Source organism: Pectinophora gossypiella, chromosome 20 (assembly GCF_024362695.1).
Source record: "Pectinophora gossypiella chromosome 20, ilPecGoss1.1, whole genome shotgun sequence".
Lineage (NCBI taxonomy): Eukaryota > Metazoa > Arthropoda > Insecta > Lepidoptera > Gelechiidae > Pectinophora > Pectinophora gossypiella.
Window position 1 is genome coordinate 4,716,798 of NC_065423.1, and position 19,856 is coordinate 4,736,653.

The 19,856-nt window shown below is 35.4% G+C and overlaps 5 protein-coding genes across 6 annotated transcripts; 2 read left to right on the top strand and 3 right to left on the bottom strand.

Moving 5' to 3' along the window:
- Positions 1 to 987: 987 nt before the first annotated feature.
- LOC126376116 (cell cycle checkpoint control protein RAD9A) lies at positions 988 to 3,637 on the top strand. Its single transcript, XM_050023286.1, has 4 exons — positions 988 to 1,023; positions 1,609 to 1,725; positions 1,809 to 2,214; positions 2,302 to 3,637. The coding sequence occupies exons 2-4, from the start codon at positions 1,692 to 1,694 to the stop codon at positions 3,053 to 3,055; spliced, it is 1,194 nt and encodes a 397-aa protein (XP_049879243.1). The 5' UTR covers positions 988 to 1,023; positions 1,609 to 1,691; the 3' UTR covers positions 3,056 to 3,637.
- A 203-nt stretch (positions 3,638 to 3,840) lies between these two features.
- LOC126376127 (ubiquitin-conjugating enzyme E2 G1) lies at positions 3,841 to 6,798 on the bottom strand. Of its 2 annotated transcripts, none has more exons than XM_050023304.1 (5): positions 6,662 to 6,798; positions 6,169 to 6,271; positions 5,761 to 5,858; positions 5,419 to 5,597; positions 3,841 to 4,543 (listed from the first exon to the last, which is right to left on the bottom strand). In XM_050023304.1, exons 1-5 carry the CDS (start codon positions 6,705 to 6,707, stop codon positions 4,463 to 4,465), a joined length of 507 nt encoding a protein of 168 aa, XP_049879261.1. In that variant the 5' UTR covers positions 6,708 to 6,798; the 3' UTR covers positions 3,841 to 4,462. The 2 variants fall into 2 exon arrangements, with proteins under 2 accessions (XP_049879261.1, XP_049879260.1); XM_050023303.1 differs by having other exon boundaries at positions 3,841 to 4,783.
- Positions 6,685 to 18,217, top strand: LOC126376122 (eukaryotic translation initiation factor 4H). Its single transcript, XM_050023296.1, has 7 exons — positions 6,685 to 6,821; positions 12,436 to 12,516; positions 12,823 to 12,946; positions 14,947 to 15,128; positions 15,486 to 15,616; positions 16,778 to 17,029; positions 17,288 to 18,217. The coding sequence occupies exons 2-7, from the start codon at positions 12,467 to 12,469 to the stop codon at positions 17,449 to 17,451; spliced, it is 903 nt and encodes a 300-aa protein (XP_049879253.1). The 5' UTR covers positions 6,685 to 6,821; positions 12,436 to 12,466; the 3' UTR covers positions 17,452 to 18,217.
- Positions 7,166 to 11,903, bottom strand: LOC126376095 (uncharacterized). The gene is made up of 6 exons (XM_050023257.1): positions 11,664 to 11,903; positions 11,394 to 11,579; positions 10,962 to 11,144; positions 10,364 to 10,570; positions 9,274 to 10,024; positions 7,166 to 9,155 (listed from the first exon to the last, which is right to left on the bottom strand). The coding sequence occupies exons 1-6, from the start codon at positions 11,811 to 11,813 to the stop codon at positions 7,237 to 7,239; spliced, it is 3,396 nt and encodes a 1,131-aa protein (XP_049879214.1). The 5' UTR covers positions 11,814 to 11,903; the 3' UTR covers positions 7,166 to 7,236.
- Positions 18,218 to 18,840: 623 nt separating the features above from the next.
- LOC126376124 (elongator complex protein 5) lies at positions 18,841 to 19,705 on the bottom strand. Its single transcript, XM_050023298.1, has one exon. The coding sequence runs from the start codon at positions 19,625 to 19,627 to the stop codon at positions 18,866 to 18,868; it is 762 nt and encodes a 253-aa protein (XP_049879255.1). The 5' UTR covers positions 19,628 to 19,705; the 3' UTR covers positions 18,841 to 18,865.
- Positions 19,706 to 19,856: the final 151 nt, after the last annotated feature.

The window sequence follows — 19,856 nt, forward strand, 5'->3', positions numbered from 1 at the left end:
TTTTCTTTATATCTTTTGGAATGGAAAATACAAAACTTACCGCTCTCGATAGACCTTTATGATAGGCTGTATAATGAAATTTCTCCGCAAATTTTTTTTTTTTTGGTTTGGTTTTCCCCGAAGGGTAAGGCAAAGGGAACTATGCCCATACAGCCATGTCTGACGTATTTTTTTTTCTTGATGATTAATGAAATGATGAAAGGTGATGATGATGAAACCTAAGCCCCCACCCTCGGAGTAGACTCCTACTCCGAACCCCAAACGAATTAACTCAAAAGTCCGCATAAACTTTTGAGTTATGAAGCGGCTTCCTGACACGAAGCGAAAATAGGCAGATACACTTTGTTCATTGAATACTCCAATATAATAACACTCGCGAATGTCTTCCGACTAACTTAATGCGATCATTAACCACAAAACACCACTTCGTATTAATTATTTAGATTATTCAATGAAGAAAGCAACTGTCCCGTTCCCGCCTCCCGCCAAAAAGCCTTCTCCGCAAAAGAACGTGTAAAATAATAAAGTCACTTTTCTTATGTCATGGCTTTTTGGCGGGAGGCGGGAACGGGACAGTTGCTTTCTTCATTGAATAATCTAAATAATTAATACGAAGTGGTGTTTTGTGGTTAATGATCGCATTAAGTTAGTCGGAAGACATTCGCGAGTGTTATTATATTGGAGTATTCAATAAACAAAGTGTATCTGCCTATTTTCGCTTCGTGTCAGGAAGCCGCTTCATAACTCAAAAGTTTATGCGGACTTTTGAGTTAATTCGTTTGGGGTTCGGAGTAGGAGTCTACTCCGAGGGTGGGGGCTTAGGTTTCATCATCATCACCTTTCATCATTTCATTAATCATCAAGAAAAAAAATACGTCAGACATGGCTGTATGGGCATAGTTCCCTTTGCCTTACCCTTCGGGGAAAACCAAACCAAAAAAAAAAAAAAAAAAAAAATTTTCTTATGTCAAATTGTTGTCAAACGAATGGCGCGCTGCGTTTTGTGTGTATTGTGTTCCGATTTATAGTCCATTCAAAAATGATCTTCATAAAAGGTAAACAAACCTGTTACCACAAAGAATGTTCGAATTTCACCTAAACTACGCAACGTATTCTTCTAATAACATCCGTAGCACTCAATAGATGTATGATTTCTTAGCTCAATGTGAAATTAACGTAAAATAATTATTAAAAACACATTTTTTCATGTAAAAACAAAAATCAAACAAAACTTCACACAAAAAAGTTGATTTGTTAATCTGTGGCTAGCTGTCAATTTGACGATTAGTGATGAGACATTTCATTCAGGTCAGGAAAACGAGTCAGTTCCGTGAATAACTTAAGTGAGTGTACTGTACTTAATAAGCCGAAATGCGCAGAAAAAATGACTTACAAAGTGAGTTAGTGTAACCACAAAGAAACGTACAATATATATTTTAATATTATCATACAAAATATTCAAACAACCCAAGAGAGTCAGTTCATTTTGATAAAATAACTTGAGCTAAAATCAATTCAGCACTTCACTAGTATGCAGTTTGACACAGATAAAAAATATCGGCAGCCATATTTGTTTACCTTTTATGAAGATCATTCTTGAACGGACTATAGATAATTCTAATATAAGTTCAAAGATAATGGTGTTAATACAAACGTAAAATAAAATCTTGTAGAAATTTAGAATCATCAAAATGAAATGCCATGTACCAGGACCTAACGTGAAAGGTAAAAATAAAGGATTCTACTCTGATTATGTACAGAAGTAGGTACAGAACTTTGTAATCAAACAATCGGTATTTCTTGTTTAGTTCTAGGAAGGACCGTGCACGCTTTAGCTAGATTTGGAGATGAGTTATACCTAGAATCATTGCAAGATTGCATACTACTAAGGACACTAAATGCAGCTGAATCTGCCTATGCCATGGTTAAATTCAACAAAAACTTTTTCTCTCACTTCAACTATAATTACTACTCTACCGAAGATAACGAAGGTTTAAAATGTAAGATATCAATGAAGTCTGCCTTGAATGCTTTCAAGTCTCCCACTCATATGGACAAACAGGTGGAAAATCTGGAGATCAAACTGGATCCAGAATCATGCAAATTGATCTTCCAATTAAAATGCAAATACGGGATCGTAAAAACCCATTTTGTGTCAATACTAGACTGCAAAGCTATGCAGGCAGTGTATACTAAGGATTTAGTTCCTAATAGGTAAGTTCCTAATGTTACTTCTAATTTAGTTTTTAATAATTACATTAAAATACCTATTTCATTATAAAAGAAATCTTAAATTTTCAGAATTACATCTTCCCAGAAAATACTGACTGAGGCTTTAGGCAATTTTCAGAGTTCTGATGATCAGGTGACATTGGAAGCAACATCACAATCACTTATTCTGCGCAACTACATAGATAGCAACATGGACCTGACTAAAATAATACGAACACAAATTACATTGAAACCAGTAGAATTTGACAGCTATACTATAGGAACAGAAACAACAATTACCTTTACACTGAAAGAATTTAGAGCTCTGTTGGCATTTGCTGAAGCATTAAATTTGCCATTGCAGCTCCATTTTGAAACTACTGGTCGACCTGCAGTTTTCATTGTCCACAATGGAGTAACATTTGAAGCACATTTTGTACTGGCTACATCCAAACCTGATAGTGCTACACAAGCCACCTCCACGCAGAATACAACACATTCTGAAAGATCTAAACGAAAAGAAACTACAATTACTGGTCCAGCAAAGAAAAAGTTACATGTTGATGCAGAGATATCAAAGTGTTTAGATGAAGATTCACATTTATTTAACTTTATAGATATTCCTGAAGATGTTCCCGAAAAAGTGAATGATGGTGTTAATAATGTAAATGAAAGTGTTCAAGTAGATAACCAAAATGCAGATATTCTGGACTGTGATAATATACCGGCATCACCCACCTCAAAGACGATGATAAAATCAGTGTTCAAACGGTGTTTTGAAAGCACTTTTGACCCCAGGAGCATACAGGGTGTAGTCTTAGCTGAGGATTCAGACAGTGAGTGATTTGATTTTATTTGTTATGAACTGTTAAATAAAGTGGAATTTACTACAAGTTGCTAATGTAATTGAAAACTCGCTGGGAAACATGATTCAGCTCCATATAGTTTCAATTATTAGTATTCTGATCCGTGCCAATACTAATCTACTGTGTAGAAAAACTAGTATGGATTATTTTGTATATTGTATGTTTAATTATTGAAAAGAATACATTGATCTATTAACTTAATTCACATCTATAATTAATTATGGTTTAAAATATCACATAAGGAATTTAGAGGAATGCAAATGAAATAGCATTATCATTGCATTATGATTTTATAGTAAAAAATATACATACACAGGTAAAAATATTGTACACACGTCACAAATGGATACTTGAAACCTATAGGCAAATATCAAGGCGATTCAACACCCTATATACATATAAAACAAATGTTTCATAAGTATTATGTTCAAAGTAGTCTGCTATATAATTTAAGATTAGGTATTAAACATTTTTTTTATAATAATTTATTTCTAGACGCTATGTAATTGATCAATCAAACTTCAAGACTGATCCATTATTTAATTACGTATCAATATTAATAGTGATGCAAAACAATCTATCTCTGAAGTTTGCTTGTGCGTCTATTCATTACACATTATAAGGCAGAATTCTAAAAATTAACTGAGACAGAGTGATTAGACCTTCCAATGACAATTTCTAAACTTGACACCACACACAATTTGATCATACTGTGACTTCTCCATACCATGTGCAGAAGGGCAAATTAATCCATACAAATGTATATTTTACAAAAATTGTATTTATTCAGTAAAAATTATAATTAGGTTTATTCTACTAAAATTAGCACTAATAAAAATTGTGGATCAGAGAAGCGACATTATCATTGCTTAGATACCAGTGTGTATTCCACTCTCATAAACATTGCTGCGGTAACTAACATTTTACATGCAAGACCTGAGTAATTGCTTTTACAATTTTTATACATGTGTTTCCTTTGCATGTTCACAATCTTATACAAACTGCAATATATAATAAATAGTTGTTAAATAACATCAGATTTGGTTTCTACTATACAGAGATCAAACTTTTAAACATTATGATGAAGTAAAAGAAAGAAATGCAGATTTGTTTCTCTATAAAAATTACCATACACATTTCATATCATAACAATAGCTAGCTAACATGTCTTAAAAAAGATGAAAAAGACCTTCAATTCTATTTTTAATTTATTATTTATAAAATACGGCAGCGATACCATTTAATTACAATAAGTATTTATTTTAAATCAATTTCAATATTGTCTCTGGGCCGGTGGAAGGCCGCGCGGGCGCGCGGGGCCTGCTTGTCCTCACTGCATCACCAAACACTCACTATCCAACTAGATCAATGAAAAAGGGCACTGTTTAGGAACAATCTTCTTGGCTTTTTCTCACACACTGTGCTACTTTTCTTTTAAACTCCGAATATGATTCTCTCCATTCTTTCTGCAAAGAGAAACAGAATGAGCACTCATTTACAGTGGCGTGGTGCGCGAGGAGGGCCCGCGGCCGCGCGGGTGGCTCGGTCTTTGTGGTGTGTTGTGTAACTGTCATGAGGCCCTTTTCCAACAATAATAATCTGCATACTAAATCCCACTGATGCTTCTAAAAGCAATCCTCTTGACTTTTCCTAACACATCTGGCAACTTTCTTTTTGAAATCCGAATATCGCTCTCTCCATTCTTTCTGTGGATGAAAATAATATTACAATGAAAATACATACACATGATATGGTAATGATAAGTCTATGAATGATAAGGTTGTCTCTTAACACACATACATACAACTATGACATTAAAAAATCTAAATAATTCTAATCTACTGAAGATAATATAACTAATGTTAAAAACCAAAATTTCATCCAAAAACTAACTAGCAAAAACAGAGATTAATAAAAATAATGGTTCAAAGTACTGTTTTTATCCATACAAATCAGTTAAAAGACTTCTCATTCATTAGCATGCATTCATAAACATATAGTGATTACCAATAATTATAGTAAAAGAACAAGGTGAAACACCTTAACCATCTGTCGAGATACCAGACAAAATAGATTTTACTTTATGTCTTGTCAAGATGTGCATTCTGACAGACAAGTAGTTACATTTCTCCAGGTAGCTTGACATAAAAAATAATTTTTATTTTTAATTATTTATTCAGATGTGTTCCAATAACAAAGCCTTTTCTAAATATCCCCCTACTAAGCAAAAAGACAACCCCCAGACAACTGTACAGGATTTAAATCATATTTGTTTTTTAAACAGGACACCACTATGTACACAATTCTCTAAACAAAAAACTCATAACTATAACGAACTTACCGCAGCATCAACATTAGCAGGGCTTTCGTCATTAGGGTCAGCCAGCATAGAGATGACGCTGATGAGGATTGTCTCCACTGTGTGAACTGGAAGCCACCGCTCTGATGCCTTCTCATAGCCCCACTTGTCATCACCTGGCTCGTGCAGTATTGATATGCATACATCACCATTCTTTTCAACTGGAACATAGAAACACTTTGTTTGAGACTTTAGAAGTTACTCCTGCAAACTAATTTCATAACTTTCAACTAACATATCAATTTCTAGAATAGTTTAAAGTACCTACTACTGTACAATTACCAAATCATTAATCTAATTCTGAATGATAAATATGGTACTTACTGTTTGGATGCCATATTTCAGTGACAAATTTCATCCGGGGTGGCCTCAGAGGGTACTCCTTTGGAAAGTGTAAGTGTGCCTTGAAGAATCCGCCCTCGCTGTAAATAACACAACAGAAAAATCTTATTATTCACTTCACTGACACAACATAACTTCAATGATAGTTCTTGTGGTAAAGCTATTGTATTAAATTTTCCAATGGTTTCCATAATTCTCAAATTAATAGGAACTTTCACTTTTTTAACAATATATTTACGTCTGTAGACAATTACAAAATGATGAGATGTGCGCAACTGATCACATGTGTTATTTATTGCACAGGCAGATTGTGAGGTTAACTATCTCTTATTATTGAACAGATTTAATGCCCCAGAACTTTATATTGTGGAGTGTAACATTTTTACTTACTACAATGTGTCTGGAGGGCCAATAATGAGGACTTCCCATCTGTATATGTCATTGTCGTCTATCAATCCAGCAGAAAAGCCTTCTACCGGATTTTTGTTCAGTTCTGTAAACAATTATAAAAAAATACCATGATAAAATGAGTACACGAGGAGAATTTTGACTTCGAGTTTTTACACAGTATATCTAAAACTAACGTGAATCATTGCCAAGTATGAACCGTAAATATACATCGAAAAGTTATTTTACTCTTTGGCACCGAATGCCTGTCATTGCGGCGGATATTGATTTTATAATCACTCGAGTGAATCACGGAAAATCAATTTAAATACTCACGAAACTCGTGTTAGGAAGGGCAGAAACGTAGAATGTCTCCGGAACCACAAAGATCACCAAAATTCGACTCACTGAGGTCAATGATTGCACGGAAAAGTCGTCTGACGCTGATGCCAGAGAGATCATCGTCAAGTGGTTATTATGGACAACCAAGACTTACCTGCTAATTGCTTTTTTAATAAAAGCGAAGACTGTGGCTCTGACATTAATTACAATTGTGAAATTTACCCTGACGACACGAAACAAATGATTTTTCCACAAAAGATGGCTGGCTGAGTTTTGGGCAGGTTGTGAAACATATGAGTTGTTGCTTGTTTCCGGTGAGTGTTGCCATAGCCGAAAAACAGTATTGTTCGATTCATGATTATCTACATTTTGCTTAAAAAGTTGTGAAAGACACTATTATTTAAAGTGACAAAATAATTAAAACAGTGAACAAAATTATTCAATCATATCAACATAATACACCATGATAATTCATTAACAATAACATTCATACTTTACGAGCAAATATTGATATTGGGAACGCATCCTTTTGTATGTATTTATGGCAACACTAAAGCGGAAGTTTGCACGTAGTCGCCATCTACACAAACTACGTTGAACTTTTTAGTTACTGCCATCTAGTGTCGTTGCAAAATACTGAGTAATAATAAAAAACAAATTATATTTTGAATAATAAATTTATTGCCAAATAACAGCAATTACAATATAGCTGACTCGGTAACAGACGCATCAATCGCTTTGACTGGACCTTTTTCTGATTCTTTTCACATTAGGTTCACCATGACCATTCATTTTATTCAACTTGCGTTTCTTCTTCTTTTTATCTGGTTTCGCATTTCCATTTTGATTTTGAACTTCAATTACTGGATTCTTATTTTTATTATTCTTTGCTTTTACAGTTTTCTTACTTGATCCTACGGTCTCTAATAAAGTCTTAAAATCTATACTACTTTCATGTTTGCAGGTTTCATGGACCATTTTCATTGTGTTTATTAATTTCTGAAGAACAACAAAGAAATTCTTTTTTACTTCGAATTCTTCCTCACTTAATGCTGTCTTTAGTTTATCCTCAAAGTGGGTTTCTATCATAGATAGTTTATTGAGGAGTTCTGGACTGGGTTTGTTTCTGTTTAGAGCTCGGTAAAAACCGGCAATCAGTTCAAGTCCCTCATTACGACGAAATTGTCTTACATCTTTGTTGAAGACATTATCGATAACGACTGGTATCAGTTCGTATGTACCTTGCCATTCGGTTTGTAAAACATTGTGGAAGAAAATTATAGGCAGTAAGCAGTTCCGATTTTGGAAGTAACTCTGAAGTGCTTCTTTGAAGATTTCCTCTAGGGGCGACGCAAGTTTGCCTTTTTTAGGTGATTTTGGTTTTTTGGTCTCCTGAGGAGATATCTTCTGAGCGCAGTGTATGATGAAGGTTGCGTAGTGTGTGATAACGTCACCTAAAGCTTGATACATGAAGTGAGATCGCGAACCCTTTTCAATAGCAGACTTTAAGTAATCACACAAAGTGTCTATAATAACATTATCTGTTGAAGAGAATTTTCTAATCTTTGTCAAAAATTTTATTGTTTTCCGCACACGGTTTCCTAATTCGGCAAATTGGTTATCTGTAAGGCAGAATTCCAGGCATCGTGTTAAAGGTGCAATCATGCCAAGACAAATATCCATTGCTGGGTCCTTTTCAAGGTAGATATCTACTAGATCGAGAACTCTGATTCTGAAGTCCGAGAGAGCCTTTTTGTTTTTTCTCTCTTTCTTAACTTTTTTACCCTTTCCTTGATGAAATTGTTTGAATGCTTCTGCTAAGGCCTCATCTAGTTTTTTGCCTTCTTCCTCATCGATCATGTCCGCGTCTATACTTTCGGCATCAGACTCGATGGCGTTAGCGCCTAGAGCTTTTTGAACAGCCATTCTCAATTGGTCCGGAGTTTTCATCTCTTCGTCGTCATCATTATCTTCTACTTCGCTATCGCTTTCGTTTTCTTCATTGCTCTCTTCTTGATCAGAGTCTTTTTGATCTTCCTCATCGGATTCATCGTCTTCTGACTCGCTTTCGTTAGTCAGTGGGTTTGACTCACTGTCTGGGTCTAACACGGATACTATCTGCCCAATTGACGAAGGCGTCAGGTACTCCCACAGTAGTCTGAACACGCATTGAACTACCGAGCGCAGAACACTAGACTCTGTTGACAATATCGACAGTAGGACCTCAACTAGCACCTCTATCCATTCTGGTTCATCTGTCAAATCTCCTTCAGGTTTCTTAACTTTCTTTTTCTTACTTTTCCTATAATGCTCGTAACAACTCTTTAACTCCTTTATTGAGCTCTTTGCCATTTTGACGTGAGTGGGCTCTGAGAATAGAAACAACCCAAGTTGATAAAGCAGTATCAGAAATACTTTATCCACTTTAGATTTGGCTTCATTCTTCTCTATGTTCTGACAAATTTCAGTAACCATTTCCCAGCAATCCATGTTTTCTTCAGGGAATTGTTTTTCCATTTTGGTGCGAACCTCTTCTTTTTGAAGTATACTGCATATAAAGTTGCTGAGCGACGACAGAACAGTTACCAAGTTGTCGACACTGGAGAAACGTGATGTGAAGCAGCGGTAGAAACAGGATTTGATGGAACCTGCAATATATTTAATGAAATTAGTGTTATATATGAAAATATAATATTCAGATATTTACAGTGTCATTTAAAGGGACATGTAAGAAAATAAACGAAACGAAATTAGTGAAGACCTCACCTGACAACTCATTACTAACAGCAACATTATTGTCTCCGCCAATTTTGAAAAATCCTAAACACATAAGTAGTTTCATGTAAGTCAGTTTAAACTCTGTGTCGTCTTTCACTGCCTCATGACTGACTAAATATGATAGTAACTCAGCAGCCTTCACTCTCTCGTTGTTGTACCAACTTCTCTCCACATCATCTTTAATAACTTTCTTGGAGGTATTCAACAGAACTCCTTTGAACAATTTAGCCATTATCTTTAGACCATCTTTGTCTAAGTCAGCAATGATTGATTTCACAATACTTGTCCCTGTAATCTCGGTGAAATTCATTTCTCCTGGATTAAATAACAATTTCTTTAGTGTTTCAACCCTGATGTTGCTGTCAACCTTCTCTAATTTTAGAGACTTAGCCAGCGCATTGAGGAGTTCCTTCTCTTTCTTGATCATGATTTTGTTGTCATCTTCATTGTCGCGTTTGTTTCTGATCTTGCTGGCGGTTTGGAGACCTTTGAACCAATCCATGAAGAGTTTGAAGAAATTCCTACTAAGCAATTCTGGTATGATTTCAACATTGTCCTGAATATTGGTCAGGATAGTTGTGAGAAGATTGATAGCCACTAATTCTCTATTTCTGTTGTGTTTAGTTAGTTGGCTGTCAATGCCCGAAGTCCAGAAAACTTTAAGATGTGGTGAATTGGCCATGCCAGTGCCAATTTCTTTGAAGATTGGATGACTGACTGAGTTGAAGTCTATGCCTCCCTGTAATTAGAAAATTTTGAATATATCACTTCTGACCTTTGGAAAGAAATGTACTAATTTATATTTAATACTACATTTAATTACTGAAAATTAAGAGTAAAGTTGTGAATTACCATTATTTTTTGCTATTGTTAGATTATAAGTAGATCATATTTTTTTTTCAAGAAAATTATTTACAAAACTACTTCCTTGATACAATTGCAGTTAAGAACAATAAAAAAAAACCAGACTTTCAAAACTAGACACATTTTAGCAGTCACAAAATAGTCCTTCCTTGTTACAAATAAAAAGCGTAACATGATAGACATAATAAATTTAAACAGAAAATAAATATCTCACCATAATCTTCTCGCAGACTTCATGTATATTTTCTTCACAGAGTATCTCTGGAACCCCAATCAGTTTCCTCAACTTCACCTTACCAGGGAACTTCTTGCTGACCATCAGAAGAAAGTAGAGTGAGTCAAGTGATTGCTCCTTTACATCTTTCTTGAATTCTTGCTTGATATGAGGCCAGATCAGGGATGAAAATTTGTCTTCTTCTAGCTACACAATCAAATGTAAACTTTAATACTGAAGTTCATTTGTAATAAAATTGAGGACTACAAAGTAAGGTGCAAAATAGAACTTGGATGTGACAATGTTGATCGTCACACTAAAGAACCTTTAGTTCAATATGAAATACTTTTAGCACTAGACCTATTGGTTAATAGGGATAACAAGTAATAGTTACTATTGCTGGGGAAATTAGACATAGCTTTGATAAGTGAAGAACAGCTACGTCACTTATTTTTTACACACTTATACATTATAGTTATAATGAATTTAGAAAATAATATTATAGGAAATCTTTAAAATAAAAAAGTACTATATCATAAACATAAATTTAAAAACTGCAAAGCTGACTCTCCTAACTACATTAAAAAACAGAACTCACTCCATTGATTAGATCGAGCAGGATCAAATAAGCAGCAGTGCTGAGGTATGATTTCTTTTTGCTGGCTGCCATGAGCAGGCTTAGGGCTTCCTTTTGCTCTTCCTCGGAGCTCCTGAGCAGTAAACCTGACCGGAATGCTGCTCCGCACACCAGGATCTGTCCCAGTGCCACATCACCAACCTCCTGTGACATTTGAAGTAATTGGAGATATACTTATTTTACATTCTGTTCTGTTTCATGGATAGTTACTGAAATTCACTTAGATTGCAGTAAAAAATATGATTATAAATACCTACTTATTATAATTTTACATTTCTTGGACTCAGATCATGTTTTAACAATACAGATTGTTTATCATTTTAAAGAAACTATTTGCAGCGACATAACCACAAAATGTATGTAAAATATGAGAAAGTATAACAAACAACTTACACTTTTGGATGATCCATTAGCATGTAATTCTTTCTTGGCCAATTCAAACACTTGGGAGATGGTTATCTGGTCAAACTTCGTCAGCAACGCCACGAGGGTGGCAAAGTAACCCGTTCTCACCTCTGGAACATTCGCGCCCAAACTCCGCACTAACCTCTTCAATACATATTGAACATCTTTCTCATTCTAAAAGAGAATTTACAAAGCTATTTAAAAGACATGTCTAGAAACAGTGCAATTAATTAATAAATATTATAGATATATCCTAACCTCACTACTCTGTAACTGTGTAACAATTTTGGCACCGCCTGTTATTTTTTCGTCATCCTTTGGAGCTTTAAGCAAGTCAAAGGCTTCTAAGACAGAAGCAGTCACTTTAGAGTCTTTATGAAGCGCTTTCGTCTCTGTGTCGTCCTTCATTTTGTATTTAATTTCACTTCACAACAACGCACTTCCACATGGGTCGCGCATTTTTGTATTTTTTTCGACTTCGTCGCACTATCAATTTGACATTTTCTTTTTTATACTTGACAAGAGAGTAATGTTAAGGACTCAGTGATCCTATTCATAACATCTTAGTTTTAAAATGTATCAGATTTTATACCGCCATTTCATTACAATAAATAATGTTATAACTTATAAAATTCGTTAATTATTAATTTTAATCATAGTTTTTAAATTATATTAGTGTTAATTATCAATATAGTAGAAGAAAAAGCTGCGTAAATTGAACCACATCAACTTTGACCATAGAGAATATTTCCATAGAGAATTTTTCATTTTTTAACACAGCTGTAAAATGCCTAGATATGACTTCGTATAAAATCCGGTTTCATTTCAATATTTTCTTAACAAATGAGTTATCTCATTAACAATAATGTTGGATATTTTCTTTATGTTTTGGATAGCAATGCCCTGTTTATAAAATAAATTTGTTTAAAGATTATTAACATTTTTAAAGAAAAATAATGGAAATATGGCAAAGTAAAAACCGGTAAATTCGTTTCGATTCAGGAAATCATTGTCGCTTTGTCACTTCCAGAGAATAATGCGCGCGCGCTGTTAGTAACTCCATGTTTCTAAACATGGCAGGTCGCAGTGGATTTGATGATGGAAATCCGAGGTATTTATTTTATTATCTTACTTTTATCACGTTTAATTGCATACCAATAGATGCACTAACTATTCCTGTAAATGAATTTCAAAACGGCTACGCAATTTAACCATTTCTTGTAATTAAATTTGCTTGTTTTGACAACGCGATAACATTGAATGAAAGTGTGATTTTTAGAGAATCTTCTGGTTTTATATACTTATGGTGGGTGGTAAAGGTTCAAGTGCGATAACTCCAGCCATATATACTGAAGGAATAGTGTGTGCAAGAGATTTTGTAGGTTATACTGCACCATGGTGACTATGACTGTGGCAGGGACTTCGGCGGCGGCAGGAGGACGCTGGGTGGTCGTCCGCTGCCTACCGAGCCCCCTTACAAGGCGTACGTCGGAAATCTACCCTCAGGCATCATACAAGGCGATATTAACAGAATTTTTCCTGTAAGTATTGTGGTATTTTTTCTTTTACAATGAAGAATTTTTTCGCATCATTCTATTCCGGCGTCACGAAACTCACGGTTCTGGCTATACACAATTAGTACGCGAAGTTTAATGACTAAGATGGTAGAGATTACTAAAAAATCTTGATATAGGCATCTATATTACAGTTGTGCATAACTAAAGAATTTACGGTCCAATGATCAGAAGTCATCATTATCTATCAGTTAATGCTTCAGGGGATCTCATCTTTACTACAGCTGCTATGCAGTTGTTATATTAAATATCTGTACAATTTTTGTATTCAATTGATGTGTTTTACTGGATATACCTTCATATTTACTAGAGTAGAAAGCAGACGAAAATGATATTGAGATTAAAATGTTTATACTAGACATATGAAACCTTCTTATCTATCTCAGTTCGCATTGAGAAGGTTACAGGTAGAATAAAGTATTCTGTCACCTTGCTTTGAAGGCCACACATTAGCAGACTCAATCAGGCCAGTACCTATAAATATGAATTTCTCATACTATGTTCAAAATTAAGTTGATAATTCAACAATTCGTCTGGAAAAAAGACCTGTTGTTTTATATATTTTCCTTATTAATTTAGATTATTGTACACAAACAAATTATATAAAAGCTCAACCATTGAGTTTGTACATTAATAAAAGAAAAAGATGGGCTAAAAAAGAAAGTGGTAATGTTATATGTGAGTTCTAAAACAGACATCAAGAATAAGATAAAGGAGCTTCATACATAACATAATCTCACAACATTGCAAGATGAACTAAGTACCCACACCTTATTACCAAGCTTTCTGTTACTTTTTAAGAGTTTCATGTTTAGAATAAAATGATGTAGGTATTTAATAATATCTGTATTTCTATTATTTGTATGTTAATAATCTTCAGGCAATTACCAAATGATAATGGATTGCAAATTAATTAACATTGTATGTTCAAAGGACATAATTGGTATAAAACTGCTCAGTAACTAGGTATTTTGAAAGAAAAGACAGGTTATCAATCTTCTACATACAAAACTATTCTATTACTAACTTCAAATGGAGGAATTTAGACAATCAGAAGGCTCATTTCAGAAAAACAGCGCATACCTTTTGCAGTATAGAAATCAAACAGAAGTAAAAAGATAAGAGTATTTTTATTTATATGGTCTTCAAGACCAAGTCAATTTAAAATCTAAACTCCATTATTCAACTCTTATGTCTAGAGTGGGTGTATAAATACTATACACCTTGCCTAACCCTTTGGTGATATGGGCGTGATGCGATGATGTTATGTCTGGAAATAATTAGGAAGATATAATTAGGAAAACTTCTGAGACCTAGAGAATGTTATGAGAAGTGACAATTCTAAATAAGGAATTTTTAAGATTATTCAACTAGCTACAAAATTACAATTGCCAAAAGGATAAGGTATAGGTATATTTGCTGATAAAATGGTGATTGAATTACCACAGTTAGGATAATCCCGAATTTTATTTGTTGACAGCAACCTACTATTTACTTGCCACTGCTTAGTGCAACAGCACAGCAGTCCCTGTGGCATCAGCACAAATGAAAATAGCTGAACTTAGACTGTTCATTTGTACCCGGTCTGTCCACTTACCCAAATAACATTGTACACTAAAACCTTGCAGCTTCTTCATTATATTTTACGTCATCAGTTATTGGTCCTGCCACTTGCTAATTCCTTGAGTAACATATTTTTTTATATCTGGAAGCCTGAAGCTTCTAACTGAGAAGCTTCTGTTGAAGTTTTGACAGTAACTAATCAGTTTTATCCTTTCATAATTAGTATTTCTTTTTCTATTGTGTCGATGGCAAATTATTTGAAATTGACCGATGTTTTGTCAGTCTTTCTGAATATTTGTCTTTGTAGGTATTATGATTCAAAATAATTACCAGAGCTGGTATGATGCGTACTGCCCCAGATTGTTACCACCATTTTATTGAATTTTACATGTCTTTGTTTCCAGGACCTAGCTATTAAAAATGTGAGGCTAGTGATGGACAGAGACACTGACAAATTCAAAGGATTCTGCTATGTAGAGTTTGAGTATCTGGAGGATTTGATCAAGGCGATTGAAATGAACGGCGCTCTCAACGTAGATGGTAATTTTGTCAAAATTGATGTGGCTGAAGAAAAAAGAAGCGACAGGTGAGTCAACTCGTGCACACACGCTCTATAACGTCACCTTATAGCGGCAATCGCGTAAGAGCTTCTTTCAAAAATTACCTTCAGATGTGTTTTCTTAACAAAAACTCATAATAGACAAGCTAACCTTTTGACCGGGAATGAAGGTCAAAATTTGTAGTGTCAATTATTAATCGAACGAAATTAAATTAATTGAAAGAAATCGAGAAGAGAGTGTGACAAAAAGGCGTTTTCATAATTATTAAACATATTATTTAACATCTTTAGATTTAAGCGAACATCCTTTGAGAAAGAAAGAAACCTATGTTAACTGACCCGATCGCATAATACTATAACCATGTATATCATTGTACATTTCAGAGGGGGCGGTTTTGACCGCGGGCGGCGGGATGGTGGTGGCGGCGGCGGGGGCGGTGGTGGCGGGCGCGACGCAGGCCGCGACGGCCGCGGGGGCGGTGGCGGCGGCGGTTTCCGAAGAGACGGCGGTCGCGGTACGTACGACCACTTCGACGGCCTCGACCGCCGCGCGCCGCGGCACCAGGGTGGAGGGTTCACACACGGTAACATTGCTTTACTAACCGCTCCGAACATGTCCTGAACAAAAATATAATGTGATGTTCCACAGAGTAACTACAGTGCGGTAAAAGTCGTATAATACAAGGGAATAGCTCTGCTCAGGTGATGTGCTGCTATTTATATTTCTACTACACTTGAATTAATGTAGGGGTGGTCGGTAAAGTTTACACAGATTTTACTAAATATAGTATTTTTTGTCGAAAATCTGCCCCTAAAGTGTAACAAACCTGAGATACATCTGGATCGTTTTGTATTGAGCAGGTCATAATTGCGCGTAAAATGTAAAGTTAATCTTCAAAAGAATGTCACATTATATTAAAAAATATTATTTCGATGTTGTATCTGTATTCTATTTTTAGATAGATACATAAAATTTTACTTTTTGATTTATTTGTAGGAATGTATTCAGGACATGTGTTTGTCTGCCACTGCATTAATGTTCACTTAGTAACTTCACTTCATATCATGTTATTTTATTATAAGATGTAAGATCAGTACCTTGACTCACCATGACATCATACTGGAGGTGAAATTAATCAGGTATAGTACAAATGTGTGAAGGATTTTTGTTTTTGGTTTTGATTTACAGATTTGCGTTAACATTATTGCTTTACCACTCATTCATTAACAAGACTAATTTTAATTAAAATCTTATCACCACATTTGTATTTAATATTTGACAATTTGTTTTCATTAAATTGATAACTGAATCACACATGTGTTGGAGAAATAAGCTTATTCTGTCTTAAATTTGGAATTATTAGTATAGTGTTTAAATAAAGAAAGTAATTTCGTATTATAATAAATACTTCTGTGATATAAACCTGTTAAATCAGCTAAATTAAAATAGCATCCTGGAAAAAGATATGAATGTTTTCATGCTTTATGTAATATAGGTAACATATCAGCATCACCAAATTTCAAAATTCACGAATGTTAAATTTTAGCCTTGTCTTTAGAACTGTCTCCGTCAATGTCAGAAGTCAATATCCATGCCCTATAAGCTTACTTAATGCCTCACTTTATTTGGGTAAGCTGTGCTCAGATAGTATATTATATGCGGATGCACCATGCAGAGCGCGAGCGAGGTGGCGGCGGCGGCGGTGGCGGCGGGCCGGCTGGCGGCGCGGGCGGCGAGCGGTGGGGCGAGCGCGAGGGCGGGCGCGGGTCGCGCGGCGCCAGCGAGGAGCCGCGCGGCGCCGGCGAGTGGAGCCGCATGGGCGGCGCGCGCGGGCCCGCCGCCGGCTCCGCGCGCCCGCGGCGCAACTTCGACGACATGCCGCCCGCGCGGCCCTCCGACCATCACCCGCCCGGCGGGGCTGGACCCGGTATGTGGCACATTTTTATTTTGCCTGTCGTACCAGATAAAGGAGACTGATCCGTTTCAGATTTTGTCAGTTTAAAAAATATTGAATTTATTTGACTTGCCATTTTGGCTCCGGTTACCGTTATATCTATTGTTCGACAAATTAAAAGTATTTCTGCTTAGTTATTGTGTATGTTAACTGGTTTCATAGACTTGCCCCCTAATCTATTTTGATTTTCATTTAAAAACTGTTTGGTACTAACTTGAAAAAATATTAAAGGTAACGCGCCGCGCCCAGACACGACGGGCAGGCCCAAACTGAAACTAGAGCCGCGGACAGTGAAAGAGCCGGTGAACTCGCTCGCGGCGACCAGCCAGGCATCCTCGATATTCGGCGGCGCGCGGCCGCGGGAAGAACGGCTCAAAGAGCTGGCGGGCGAGTAGACGCCGCCGCCCCGCGCCGGCCCCGCGCCGGACCACTCCGCTCCGAGTGTACATGTATCGTCCCGACGCCCAACCCTCTGTGTGCCCCGATATTTAAAGTGCAGATAAATTGTATATGAACTCGAAGATTTTGTTAGGTTATGAGGTTGTAAATCATTTTTATCATATATTTTGTTAGCTTTATTATGTGTATCTATGAGCTTATTATTGTTTTTAGCGCTGGTTGTGCCTCATTTTTGAGCGGACAGGATCGGTGTATAGCTTGGTTAATTCGCAGTATTTAAATTGCTAGTGTATTATGTTTCTCACATCATAAATTGTCTGGGCTTGTGTGTACGATCAACTTTGTGCATAATATTTAATAAGTTCTCAAATTCAACTTGGAGGAAAATACATTTTTTGGTTCATTTTGTTATTACAGTTTTTGTAATAATAACATAATATTATTTTTATTTTACTATATAATGTGGCGATTAGAGCTTCGTAACTGATTCTCTGTTGTAATTGTTTATCATTTTATTGATTGTTTAGTTTGTTAGGTCGTGAAAATTAATCATTGAATGAGTAATTATGAAACATAATTTAAGAGTTGATAATATGGTGATGTAATTACGGTGTCATTAATAAATTAACTTCCACGTACTTGGATTTCTACTTTATTAGATAATGTCTATTGTCATAAGATATGCGGCAAAGAAATTCAAATAAAAAAATCGCAAAATTGTAACTGAACATAGAAAATGAATAAAAAGTGAATTCTTTGTAATCGTGGGTTTATATGGAGAGCCTTGTGATAATTCCTCTTGTGTTCCTAAATAATAGAGAGAGGTGGCCTTCCACCCTCAGTGTCAAAGATTTATATGTATTGTATTTTTTTTGGTACACCACTCTATTGCTTTATTGATGCACATTAGTTTTCAGAGCAAACCCACAATCCTCTTTTTAATTAAGAAACATAAGGCAGATTCTTGTGCTATAGAAAAATCAAACATTTTAAATATATCATGTAATTATAACATTGACTATTCAGAAGGGAGATGAGTCCTGGGTTCAGCTCTGAAGTAAGTACTTTCTTATTCTGAATCAAAAGGGAAACCTAATGTGGTGTGTATTTGTCTTTGTGGTAGGCAAAAGACCATGGAAAGTATTATAATTTTGATCGAAGGGATGTGCACTGGTGTGATGAATGGACTGACCACAAAGCAACGAGTCACTTTACCAAGCATACCTGAGGCTGCTTTCACATTGGCGTTTTTCCTCAGCGGAGCGACACCGCAGCAACCACGTGGCGGGATCTGATGTCGAAAGAAAAAGACTAGTGTGTAAGAAACCTAATTATTGTAGATAATATAAAAATAAGAGGGTTTTCGGGAAGAAAATCACCAGAAAGACAATAACATTTGAATAATTTTATTCATATGTCTAAATCCTCATCAGGGTCTTCTTCATCCCAGTCATCAACAGCATCTGGTTCATAGTACACTTTGCTCTCGCCTTCATTGATTTTGCTCATGTAAGGGAGTTTAAGCTTATACTTCTCAAGCTTGTCAGTTTGGTCTACTTCTATCTTGAATGTGGTCAAGTTACCAGGTAGTGGCTTTTCTGGCTCCTCTTCCTTTTTCTCTGCTTTGACAATAGGCACAGTTTTCAATACACCAGTTCTATTATCCAATGTCAATATCTCCTCGGACTTGACAACTTTGCCACTCTTTTTCAACTGAATATTGACTTTACAAGGATCCGTCTTATCATATGAAATGATAGCACTAGCAATGTGATTTAGATGTATCCGAAGCTTTGAGTAATGTGGTAAACAATCCTTGTGCAATACTAATATTATTTGTGCAACATTTTGGTTCGACAGAAACCTTTTAATATTTTCCAAACATTTACTCCAACTTAAACATATTGCCATTTGGTTAACAGAGTCAACGATAACAGAACATTTGCCACTTGTATACTTATCATATAAATCTGGATCATATTCCTTATAATAAATAATGTTTTGTTTTTCTTTCAAAATATTTCTCCAGTTTGAAGCAGGTTGTTCATAACAAAATAAGTTCAAACTAGTTTTCTCCTGTTGCACAAGATCTAGAAGTAAAGGTAAGATATTTTTATTACCATCATCTTCTATTAATAAGAGTGGAGCAGTTCTTAGCTTGAATAAAGTCATTATTTATTATATTTATCAACGAAGTAACGATTGGGTCTAACCTCAAAACGTGGGTTGATGTGTTTTTTTTAATTTTGACTTGATTTCTAGTTTCTATAAAAGAACATAGAAAGCCTATAAAAGGTTTTACTATTTGAGAACAGTTCTGTTATAATAAGAAAGCAAAATTCATTTTTAATCAACACGCGATCGCATTTTTTTATTTTACAATTTTTTTATTTATTATACT